The sequence below is a fragment of the Cystoisospora suis genome, assembly GCF_002600585.1.
Source record: "Cystoisospora suis strain Wien I chromosome Unknown contig_3823, whole genome shotgun sequence".
NCBI lineage: Eukaryota > Apicomplexa > Conoidasida > Eucoccidiorida > Sarcocystidae > Cystoisospora > Cystoisospora suis.
Window position 1 is genome coordinate 21,439 of NW_027156618.1, and position 11,459 is coordinate 32,897.

General features: G+C 46.1%; 2 protein-coding genes across 2 annotated transcripts; one reads left to right on the forward strand and one right to left on the reverse strand.

The window, feature by feature from the left end:
• Nucleotides 1-502: 502 nt before the first annotated feature.
• On the forward strand, nt 503-11,292 carry CSUI_007285 (leucine rich repeat-containing protein; the record flags this gene model as incomplete). The annotated part of the gene is made up of 9 exons (XM_068067433.1): nt 503-508; nt 970-2,580; nt 3,639-3,928; nt 5,001-5,216; nt 6,238-6,378; nt 9,613-9,682; nt 10,424-10,516; nt 11,081-11,144; nt 11,165-11,292. The coding sequence occupies 9 exons, from the start codon at nt 503-505 to the stop codon at nt 11,290-11,292; spliced, it is 2,619 nt and encodes an 872-aa protein (XP_067920593.1).
• CSUI_007286 (uncharacterized protein) lies at nt 6,044-11,420 on the reverse strand (the record flags this gene model as incomplete). Its single annotated transcript, XM_068067434.1, has 2 exons — nt 6,044-6,670; nt 7,296-11,420. The coding sequence occupies one exon, from the start codon at nt 11,418-11,420 to the stop codon at nt 9,462-9,464; it is 1,959 nt and encodes a 652-aa protein (XP_067920594.1). The 3' UTR covers nt 6,044-6,670; nt 7,296-9,461.
• Nucleotides 11,421-11,459: the final 39 nt, after the last annotated feature.

Here is an 11,459-nt window from a genome sequence, read left to right on the forward strand (position 1 = left end):
TCTCCCGTCTGCCCCCTCAATCTTCTGCGAGGGAGCGGCACTGTTTCAGCCGCAGAGTAATCTGTTCAGTGCCAATGTAGGGGCGACGCCTGTACGTACTGTACCAAGTGTTGGGCTATTGCAGGGCGGTGGACATGTCGGGGGTCGGCGAGCCTAGGTAGCGGCTCTTTCTTACACCATCTCCTCGCGGAGTAACAACACAAGTGACACCTCCTACTGATGGCGGAAGTGCCGCAGAGTGTAGCGGACCGTTCGGGCACAGCACGACAACCATGCTGTACACTCGCAGGGCCGTCAACAGAAAAACACGCTAACCCCGTCGGTCCTCACCGACTGGTCCTCCTCGGGAACCGAACCCTTGGCGTTCAACAGCCCTGCACGTCGCGACAATCCGTGGTGTCATACATGTCGCAGTCAAGTCGACTCAAAGACTCAAAGTTGAGTGCGGAACCGGGGACGACCAGACAGAGTCCACCCACACTGTCCGCGACGGGGCTGTCCAATGAGCGTGCTGCCCTATCGGCTATGTGCACTACTGTCAGAGCGGAAGACAGACCTAGCAAAGCAGCGTGCGCTACAGAAAGTGCCCTCTCCAAGGACAGCTCCTTATTTGTCTGTTGCTTGGGAGCAGATAAGCATTGCCAAAGCTGTAAAGCATACCCAAATCCTCAGGCGACCAGTGTTCCGGTTTTCAGCACACCAGCCTCTGATCAGGAAATGCAGCTATAGTTTTCTTGTGTTTTTGTGAAGGTGAATGGAGGAGCGGGGACAGAAAGTTGCCGCCCCGCAGCCTACCCCACGGGCCACACACAGACTGGACGGCATGCTCACGTGTCGATTCAAAAAGCCCTAAACCAAGCCCCATAGTACAGAAAACCTCAAAGCGCGGTGCGGGCGTGCGGTGTTCTTGAGCAGCGGGTAGTATAGGAGGCAGGCTAGGAGCCATTTGCTGCTTGCCGATGCTCTCAGGTGTCGCCCTGGCTCCAGATCGCTCGCTCTGTTTGTTCTGCCGCGGTCCCTCCGCTAGCTGAAAAAGGGATGATGACAGCAGATGGCATTGCGCCTGTCGGCAGCACAGGAAACCCAGGCAGCACACCAATGAGCCAAGGGCAAGGAGACGCCGAGGATGACGAGAGCTTGACGCAATCCTCGAAAGACGAGGATCACCCTCGGGAAAGGTTCGATAGTTCCTTAACAGAGAAGTTGCCACCTGCTGACAGGACCGGGTCGGAAGCCGGATCCATTATCCCACCGGGAGGTGTTGCGTCGGCACCGAACAGAGAGGAGCCCGATCCTCCTGGCTTTGTGCACCATTCGGTACCTATTGACCACCAACAAGAAGATAACTCACAGGCACCATGGGAGCAAGATGGCCCTGCTTCTCCGGATGGACCCGAGCTTAGTGCAGTTGTAGCAGGCCAACAGGAGGCATCTGCCGCGGTAGGAAACACGGGGAGCGGCTGGTCTGGGGAGAGTGAGCAGAAAGATGGGAATGAGATGGGAGAACCAAGCTCGGCGGAGGGGAACCTCGAGAAGTCTGGGGAAGATAAGATGTCGGAGTTTAGCAGTCCAGAGGATGAATACCAGCTTAGTGTCCGGAATAGATTTTCACTTGACAGACCAACGGCGGAGGAGACGAGGACGCGCCAAAAGCAACCAACAGAAGTGACTTCTACTGACCGGAAAAGTGGATATGCGAGTCATGAACCGCGACAACCCTCGGTGGACGAGGAGAGTGAGGATGGGCACTCCGCAGACATTCTCCTCGATGGCGACTCTAGCTATACGTCATCAGCATTCAGACAAACCCCCTCAACTCCTGGAGTACCCCAAGGATCTACACCTCGGGTTACTTCAGTTAGCCATCTTGCTTCTTCTCATTTGGATGCAGCAGATGCACCCTCTGTTGAGGAGACGGCTCTTCGTAACAACGTCACACCACCACAGCACCCTGGAGTCGACCGTCCTTTTGTTCTGCCAGAGGATATTGATCTCTCGCACATTGAACCAACCATGAGCTTTGCTATCATTTACCAGCAGAAATGCGAGAAAATGGGTGTTCGACCCAATGCGATACTTGTTGAGAGCTTGATGTCTACATCTTCCACCAAAGAGGACGAGGATCACAAACCAGCTGTTCACATTGCATGCCCAGGGAATATGAGGAGAGTCTTTTGCCGGAGATTGGATGATCTAGGAATGATACCTGCAGTTCTCGCCTTGGCTTACTGTGGTTCATCTCTTCAGTCTCTCAATCTTTCATACAATAGACTGTCAGATGATGGTGCCGTGTCTCTAGCCGCTTTACTTGGTCACTGTTCGGCCTTACGCATTCTAAACGTGAAAGGGAATGACATCAAAGCAAAAGGGACTGCAATCCTATGCGAAAGCTTCCGAAAACATTCTTCCGTTCTTGAAGACCTTGACGTCAGTCTCAACCCTGTCGGCGACAATGGAGCCCGAGCCCTCGCAGAATGGCTTCGAGACAGTAGATATCTGGAGAAACTGAACGTTGATTCCTGTCAAATAGACATGGACGGTCTCATAGCCCTCGCAGCAGTACTGAGAGAGACAAACCGGGTGAGAAATCTCACCACCGACCGAAAGGATCAGGCATCAGCATGATTAAACTTCTTGAAAACATACATGCGTTATGCCTGACGAGCCAGAGGGTGTAAGAGGTCTCCCCCCTGATGCGTTTCTGTGCTTCATGTCCCTCGTGCACAGAGTTGTGAAAGCCGTCTGGTTTCGTGCAGCGTTTGCCTAGTATGCTTCTACGGTGTTAACTTTCTGATCTGTTCGTTTGGTGGTGATCTCTCGATGATAGAAATTGTAGCCCTGCGTCAAAGTTTTTCTGACGGGCTGTCCTGTAATTCTTAAAGATAGCTGTCTATCTATGCATTCCGTAGGTATCCTTAGGTATGCTTCTAGGCCGTGCGTTCTCCTGTGTAGATTCCAGTTTCTCTCTCTGTCTCTCTCTCTCTCCAAGTTCACAGTTCTACACAGGTTTAAAGTCCATCCTTCTGCTGTAGTCATTGTTGATCTCACAGGAGGAAATCAGAAACCACCCATACTTTAACCTGACATTTTAGGAAAATTCTAGACGGACATGCGCGTGCAGACGTCTTCTTTCTTTCTTTCTGCCTGCCCTTCCTTCATACAGATGTACAACATGCTCTCGTTGTTCAGTGATGTTTACAGACAGTTCGAAGACTGAATATCTCGAATCTTGCAAAACCTACCATTCAATCCGACCATTCCTATCATCTTGGCAGGTTAGTTCTTGAGAGAAAGTCACGGTAATTCATTCAGTCCCTTCAGAACGCGTGCTTACTGAGGGCCAAAGAAAGCCGGATCACGTACAGTCTTCATCCAGTCTGATCTTCCGAGCTTTAGAAACTCCTGCAACAAGAGAGCACCATTCTTCACGAGACCTCCCCATTCCTAAGACGCTAGGACGTTCCTTTTCTCTTCTTTTGTCTCTCTCATTTCCCTGACAAGGAAGAAACACAGATCTTTCTTTTTCATGAGATCTGGCCTGCCTGTCTGCCAGTCAAAGAGAACCAAACAGACCTATGCATTCATGTGCTCAAGAGAAACCCCCTAGTCCAGACTGAAAGATGTTTTGTCGAGTAAAGAGACAAGGACTGAAGAAATTCTGGCATAGATCACCCCTTCAATCGTTATCCGCCTCCTTGTCACACATAGGGAGTAAGGACTTCACACAAAACCCAAATATTCTATCTCTCTGTTCTTTTTTTTTCCTTTTACTCTCTTCTTCAACCAGTCTTGTTGAAATCAATCCTTCCCTAGTCGAGCTGTCTTTAGCAAAGCAATCCCTACGAGATCAAGGAATAAAGATCTTGGTGCCATACCTTAAGATGAATCATGGCCTTCATACTTTAGATCTGTCGTGCAACCAAATCACGTAAGCCTAAGAAACAGACTGAAGAATGACTTGAAGACAAAACAAAAGACAACCCACACTTGTACTAGCTTCTCTCAACCACACTGAAAAGTCTAGGAATGACTCCTGCATCCCTGCCGTTTAGAAGTTCCTTACCAAAGTCATTAACTCCGTCATCATGTTTATGGTTCACCTTCATTCGCACCTCAAAAGCAATCTCCTAGACAGGACAGAAAACAATAGAACAGGGAAACAAAGAAGCCATTTGTCTTTCTCTTCTCTGAGATAGTTTCTCCCTCTCTACATACACTGTGTGCTAGTGTTGCAGTAGATTCAATCATTCATTCCATCCAGACACAACCCGGTTCTATGAAAAAAAAGGACCCTAGAGATTTCTTTCTACTTCGTTCCCTTGCAAAACGACAAGGACGAACATCATCACAAGTGGCTAAGATCTTCCCTTCTCTTACAGTCGCCCCGTGTGTTGAGACTGAGGGGGTTGTGTTTGTCATTGCATGAGGAGTCGCTCTCCAGGAAAGTTGCCGTAGAAAGAAAGATATGGTTAGAGACTTTCAGACTTCTTCTGGAAGTAGAGGAAGTTGTCTCTATTCATCAACGAAGACAGTAGCAGAGATGGCTGGATAGAATAGGAAGATGCAAACTTTCTCAAGAAAAGAGAAAGAGAGCTGCATCAATCATATCAAACATGACTCTTTCTCTATATAGGTAGAGACAAGCATTGAGAAAGGTGCCTGCATCTCCTCGTCATCACCATGTTCTTATCTGATCTTCCTTTATCGTAGTTTATCTTAATTCATCGTATTCTATCTTATTTTCTCATCTTCTTCTTCAAGTAGGGCTTGTAGAAAAAGCAGAATAGATCGACTAGCCAGAAGGGGTTAGAGGCACTAACCCATGGCAGTTGATTGCTTCTTCCAGTCCGGATTTTTACATCTGTCTACAGAACTACATACCTATATACAGTCATAGATGTTGCAAGTCTTCCACAGGCTGTTTTTCTTCTTTCTTTTCTTTCTGCTTTCGCTCCTTCTTTCAATTCCTTGTTCTTCCCCTCTATCTCGGGTTCTTTTAGGTTCTTTGGATCGAAAGCAATATGCGATCTTCTGCGAGCGAACACACCTCTTGAGATCCTTAAGCTTGACTGTAATAGACTAGCTGAATACGGTGCTCGGTATCTAGCCCTAGGGCTTGAAGGGAATCGACATCTCCATACTCTTCATCTCAACAAGAACCACATCCCCCCTGAAGGCCTCCTCTACCTTGCTAACGCCCTACTAGTCAAAAACCGGTCAGACTTCTGAAGATCGACCCTCTCGACTGCTGAAGAGATAGCCCAAAGATAGATAGATAGATAGACCACATATAGATAGATAGATAGATTGAAGATGCATACGTAGGTACAGATAGATTGAAGACAGAGAGACTAAAGATAGATTGAAGATAGATAGATAAGGATGAGCGGGTACGTTGTTTTCTCCTTGTTGCTTTTGCCTTGACCCTAAACGTGTGAGGAGGCGTGAATCTTATGGCGGGAGAGAGAGAGTGTGTTCGTGTGTATATACATAGAGATATGTATGTATGAATATGCATGGGTACGTACGTATGATGTGTTTCATCTCCATGTATCTATGTATCCCTCATGCTTAACTAGATAGGAAGGTCTTTTGTTTTTCTTTCTTTCCTTTGCCTTTTTTTTTGAGTCGAGAATGATCTTCTTATTCTGTCTGTCTGGAGAAAGGGCCTGTTCGTCCTAAGTTTTGTCATGTGTAGAGGAAGATAAAGATATGGCTACATATACAGATGTGTCTATATGTACCTTCTGTGAAAGAACCGTGCTGATCTATTGTTTCTCATGGCCGAAATGAAAGATGAGATCTAGATGGAAGTTCTACATATCACAGACTGATTTGTTTAGAGAAGATCAGACAGTCTTTCTCTCTGTCTCCTGATCTGTCTCGTAGAAGGTCCAAGGAGGCTTTCCTTGTTGTCACTCTCCGAGCGTATGAAACACGTTCACGCGTCCTCTGCCCCGAGTTTCTCCTTCTTCTTCGTCTCACCCCCTCTTGTGCGAGAGAGAATATAGAATGCATATAGGATATAAGAAGGGATGTGAAAGTCACCGCAACCTCTTCCTTTGTTTTTCTCCCACCTTGTCCTCGGGTGTACATACACCCCACACTCAGTCATGGTCTACAGGAACGAACACCGGGAAGGAAGTTTCTCTGTGAAGCCGATGAGACTGATAGAGCTTGTTTTTTCTCCTCTTTGCTTACTTGCTTCATTCTCTCTCTTCTTTTCTACCTTTCCAGATCTCTTTTGCGAATCGCCCTCTCCGAGAATCATTTCGATTCATCTAGCGCAACAGCCTTCGGTCGACTTATCTCACCTAATAGTCCTCGACCTGTCCCTCTTACAACTGATTTTACAGTCTATGAAGTAGATGGCTTGACGTACGTCTCTTCGAAAGCTCCTGAAAGTCTTTCCACATGGATGTAAAACGAACTAGAAACGCTTTTTTACTCATGACAGAAAGACCACAGAAGAGAAGAGAAACAGAGAATAGTCAAGAGATGAGAAGAACGCTTTTAAGATCAGAAGAAACGGAATGGCAAAGAAGAGGGAGGGGGCTAGAAGCTGGGAGCGAGGGAGAGACAGGGAGGGATGGGAGAAACATGACGTTGAGGACATCATATCAGAGAGTAGATTCTCGACCTTAAATAGGTTCCTTGTCTTGTGTCTTATCTGAGAAGCCGAATGTGAGAAAGAAAGACAAAGAATGAAGGAACAAAAAGAACGTGCTTAAAGATCGTCTCACCTATCTTCACCCCTGCCCCCTCGAGGCCTTCTCAAGGAGAACATATACATGTATACTACATAGCATACATACATATCTACACATATCTACACGTATAGATAGTACCCTTTCGACCATTCTCTCCGTCTCTAGGTTTGTGAAGGATATGGTGTCAGTTAGAAACCATGATTTGCTTGTTCTGCGGTAATTCTGAAGACCTTTTCTCCCGGAGAAGCTTGTTCTCTCGACTGCAAGATACACTGCGTCTACACCGATAACTATATCTCTGTATGTACGTATTCCTATCAGTATCGAGCATGCTGGAGAGCCCGAGATTTCTCGTTCTTGTTCTTATCTATGTCTGTCGAGACTCTTCTCACCATCGACGTGATTGCTATTGTTGTGGCTACTCGAGCATCGACTCGCAGAGAAGAGAGGAAGACAGGAGAGATAAGGAGAAAATAGCAGAACCCTCCTTGCTAAGTATATGATGGATGACTTACGGGACATTCTATTCTTCTTTTTCATATGCTTTTCCTTCATTTCAGATGATAGGGGAATTCTTAGTCTTACTTTCTCATCCCGTCATTATCATCTAGAAGCAGCCTGCAGTGAAGAAGAAACACATCTCTTTCCTCCCTTGGTTTAAACTGTGCGTACACTCTACACTTCTCAGAGAGAAAGAAATCTTCTATCTCTAAGCTTGCTCCGGCAAGACAAAGAAAGAAGTTGACTCTACTGGATACAGGCCTAGATAGACAGAATTCGAAGGGAAGAACAATCGCTTAGACTGCGAGAGAGCTCTTTTCTTCTGATCCGGAAAGAGAATGATAGTCCGACAATTCCACACCAGCACTGTACATACACCTCCCGCCCTACCATTCGCGTGGAAAAGGAGAAGAAGAAGAAAAGCAAGAAGTGTGTTACAATAGAAAACATTCATCGAAAGCTGCATGCATGAGGTCGTCGTTCTTAAGAGAGCAAAAATTCATCTCTGGTCCTCTTAAACTCTGTCTATTCGATCTACCTAAGAATTCGTTTTCGGGATGTACACGGGAGGGCAGGCAAAGAAGGAACTTCATCTATTTACACATATGTCTCGTCAACTTCCCGAAAGAGAAAGATACAACCCCCGTTATACAAATTTTTCTTCTTCTTTTAACGACTTCCCTTCACCCTTTGACCATACCTCCTTACTATCGGCACCTCTACCAACTCTAGTGAAGACTTGCCGATGGGTAGCTAGTTAGTAGTTGTAGAAGAGCTTTTAGTCAACCGATCGAAGCATCCACCATGCCCTATGGCTGCGACTAGCTAGCTAGCTAACTACCCAGCCGGCTAACTGTGGCCCCGACTTTCAACTCACTTCCTCTCCCCCTCAGCTCTAGAGAAAGAAGAGAGAGAAACGCCGAGAGAGAAACAGAAAAAGAGAGAGATTCGATTGCTAGATACGGATGACTGATTGTCTGTAAGGTGGATGACTGATGTGGTATATGCCGGGTGTTAGGAAGCAAGGGAGACTTGTCTCTTTACGGGGCTTGGATTGTTTCTCTCCTGAAAATTCTTCATTCTCTCGTCATGCAAGCTCGAACTCCTGTTGTTTATTTCATTTCTTCAACCGAAACAAGGAAAGAAAGAAGAACGAACAAAGAAATTCATTCATTAGCTTCTTTATCACATCGCCCTTTTTCTTAGACGTACGTACACCAGGCACGTTAAGGTGTATGTACACCTTATGATGTGAAGAAAAAAAACAGACCTCGAATGATTCCAACAACAAAGTGAATCGATTGTCGATTCAATTACATCATCGAGACTAACAACAACAACAACGAGATGAATCGATTCAATCAAGTCTCACATCGATAATGAGAAAAACCATAACGTGAAGGGAACAGGATACATCATTGCTATTCATTTGTCACATCTGTACTTCAAAAATCCTAAGACGAACACCAAGGCTGCTTAAATACAAAGAGCAATTGAAATGCATTCATCATTAAAAGAATATATATATATATATCTCTCTGACCAACGTCGTTCAACATGCATGCGAATCGCCTTGAGGATAGACGGCCATCCGCTCCGTCATCCGGCTGTTCGTGTAGAGTAGCAAACTCCACACAACTCACACAGACCACCTGTTGAAACGAAAAGAAAACTCTGTACATTTCTCTATTTATCTATCTACGAAACTTTCTCGTCTACAATAAGAAGAATGGTAAGAAGAATGGGAGACTAGTGATAAGTACCCTTCATGTGATGAGGTGTATGTACACCCGAGACATCACCATCACTCCCCATGCAGAAGACAAATACACGACCTGTTAAAACCAAAAAACTCAAAAACGATCTTCCTATCTATTTACTCTTCCCTCTAAAAGAAGAAGAATAGGTAGGAAAGAGACAACGACATCACGAAATGATAGTCATGGAGGTGTATGTACACCCGAGATCTCTCCCCTACACGTCCATAACTCGTTGCTCCTTCACTCCTCTCAACCTTCCTCAAGAGCTCTCCAAAACTGCATGACTTTCTCAATCCTCCTATCATCACATATGCTGAAAGTTCGATTCGGCTTATACTCGGGATTATCATAATAACCGAGACACCGAACACAAAGCCCCAGGAAGCAAGGAGAGAGAAAGCAAAACAAGCTTCTCTTACTGTTCTTTCCCCTTGATATCTTATCCTTCTCATCATCTTCATCTTTGTTTTTTCTTCACTCGAGTTGGCTTCTACAGAGAGCCACCTTGCTGAGACTGACTCCTGGACTTGTGAAAGGGCGTGAAGAGTATTTCATTCCCCCGAGCGATGCCATTCATTAGTCTGACTCGATTTTTATGATCTTCTTCGTCATCTTCTTCTTTCTTTTTCTTGTTCAGATAGAGTTGAATCATCTCCTTCGCATGCAGAGAACGTGGGGCTCGAGATCGACCAGAAGAAGAGGAAGAACCTGGTAATTGCCCATCCTCTTCAACTTCTTCTTCTTCTTTATCATCTTTACTATGACTCTTCGACAGAAGACTTTCTTCCTGATACCTATCTTCTTCTTCTTCGTCTTCTGTTCCCTGTTGATCTTCTCTTCTCATCCTATGTCTCTCACTATTCACCGCGCTTGGACTTTTCTTCTTGTCAGTTGTCTTTGGGGAGGAGAGCTGAAGAGCCTGTTGCTTCGTCAGAGAGACTCCATGAAGACCTGCCGGTTGTCTATGCTTGAGATCTTTGAATCGAACCTGCAGACGAGGAGATGAAAATACCATCTTCTTTCTCCCTGCTGCTGAAGAACATCTCTTTCTTTCTTCTCCTTGTTCTTTCTCTTGTCTATCTTCTCTTTCTCTCTCTTTCTTGACGTTCTCAAGATCCCCCTCGCCATGGCAGGCAGGTTCATCTTTCACGTGAGGAAGGTCTTGTCTGGAAGAAGATGAGTTGATTCTCCTTCTTCTTCTTCGCGGATTCCTAGGAATGTTCGCAACTATGTAAGGATAGGTCGCTTGTCTTTCTTCACTTCCTTCTCTTCCCCCGCTGACTCGGCTTCTCATCTTCTTGACTACCACTGCAGAAGTTGTCTTCATCCTGTTGCTTGACAAAGATAAAGAGGAAGAAGAAGAAGTGAGGTGTCTTTTCTCCCGTACGGGGCATCCGGACCTGTGAGAGGGTGTGTTGTTCCTTGGTGGGTCATCATTCTTATTCGTGCCAGGAGATGAAGATGACAAGGAAGAAGAAGAAAGAAGAGGGGGGAGAGGAGGAGAAGGAGAAGGAAGAGGGGGAGGAGGGAGAAAACGAAGAACGGGTGAGGCACTTGTTCGATTCTCACGAAGATGAGTTGTCGATACATCGATGCGCTTGTTGGGACTCTCCTGTCTATCACTTTTCCTCTGGCACTTCTCTCCCTCTATGGAAGATGATGAGGCGTCATCATGTCTTTCTCTTTCATCTACAAGATCTTCATTGGTGAACGCTTCTTCTTTCTTCTCTTCCTCTTTCTTCTCCTCAAGTTCATGACCGCCGCTAGAGATGCGAAGAAGAGGAGGAGAGGGCGTCGCTTGATGGTTCAAGGCCTGCTGAAATAGGGCGTTTTCTTTCTCATTCTTTTCAAGACTCGTGAGAAGGAGATTAGCAGACGAATATCGAGGTGAAGAAGCGAGAGAAGAAGAAAGAGAAGAACTTCCACGATGGCTCTTCTCTTCATGAACTTGTTTACTCTTATGTCTATCACCCTCATGGGGCCTTTCATGAGAAGTTCTTTCTCTCCCGCTTCCTTCTCCCCCTCCTCGTGAACTGCTTTTCTTCTTCAACACCTCGCCTCCTTCTTCTCCTTCTCTCTTCTTCGTACCTCCCCCCCCACCTTTCTTAGATGAAGAAGAAGAGGAACCTCGAGGCTTCTCTTGCTGCACTTGTCCTGGCGATGAGAAAGGCGTGTGAGCTTTCATCGCCGAAGATACCGCCACCCCAGGCGAACAAGAGGGAGAGATACTAGTAGAAGAGGGAGACGTTGAAGAAGATGAAGAGAGCGAAGGAGAAGACGAAGAGAAAGAAGGTGTTGTTCCTTCTTCACCTCGAGAATGACCTTTTTGAAGAAGATGACTTGACGATGAGAGAGATTCCCCTCTCCCTGGTCGTGACAGTCCTTTCGTTGTTCCACTTGTAGAAGACCCATGGTGATAACTCATCATCTTATCTTTTAAAGTCTTCATCTTCATTATCATCCCTCCCCCCCCACCCCCTCCTTTACC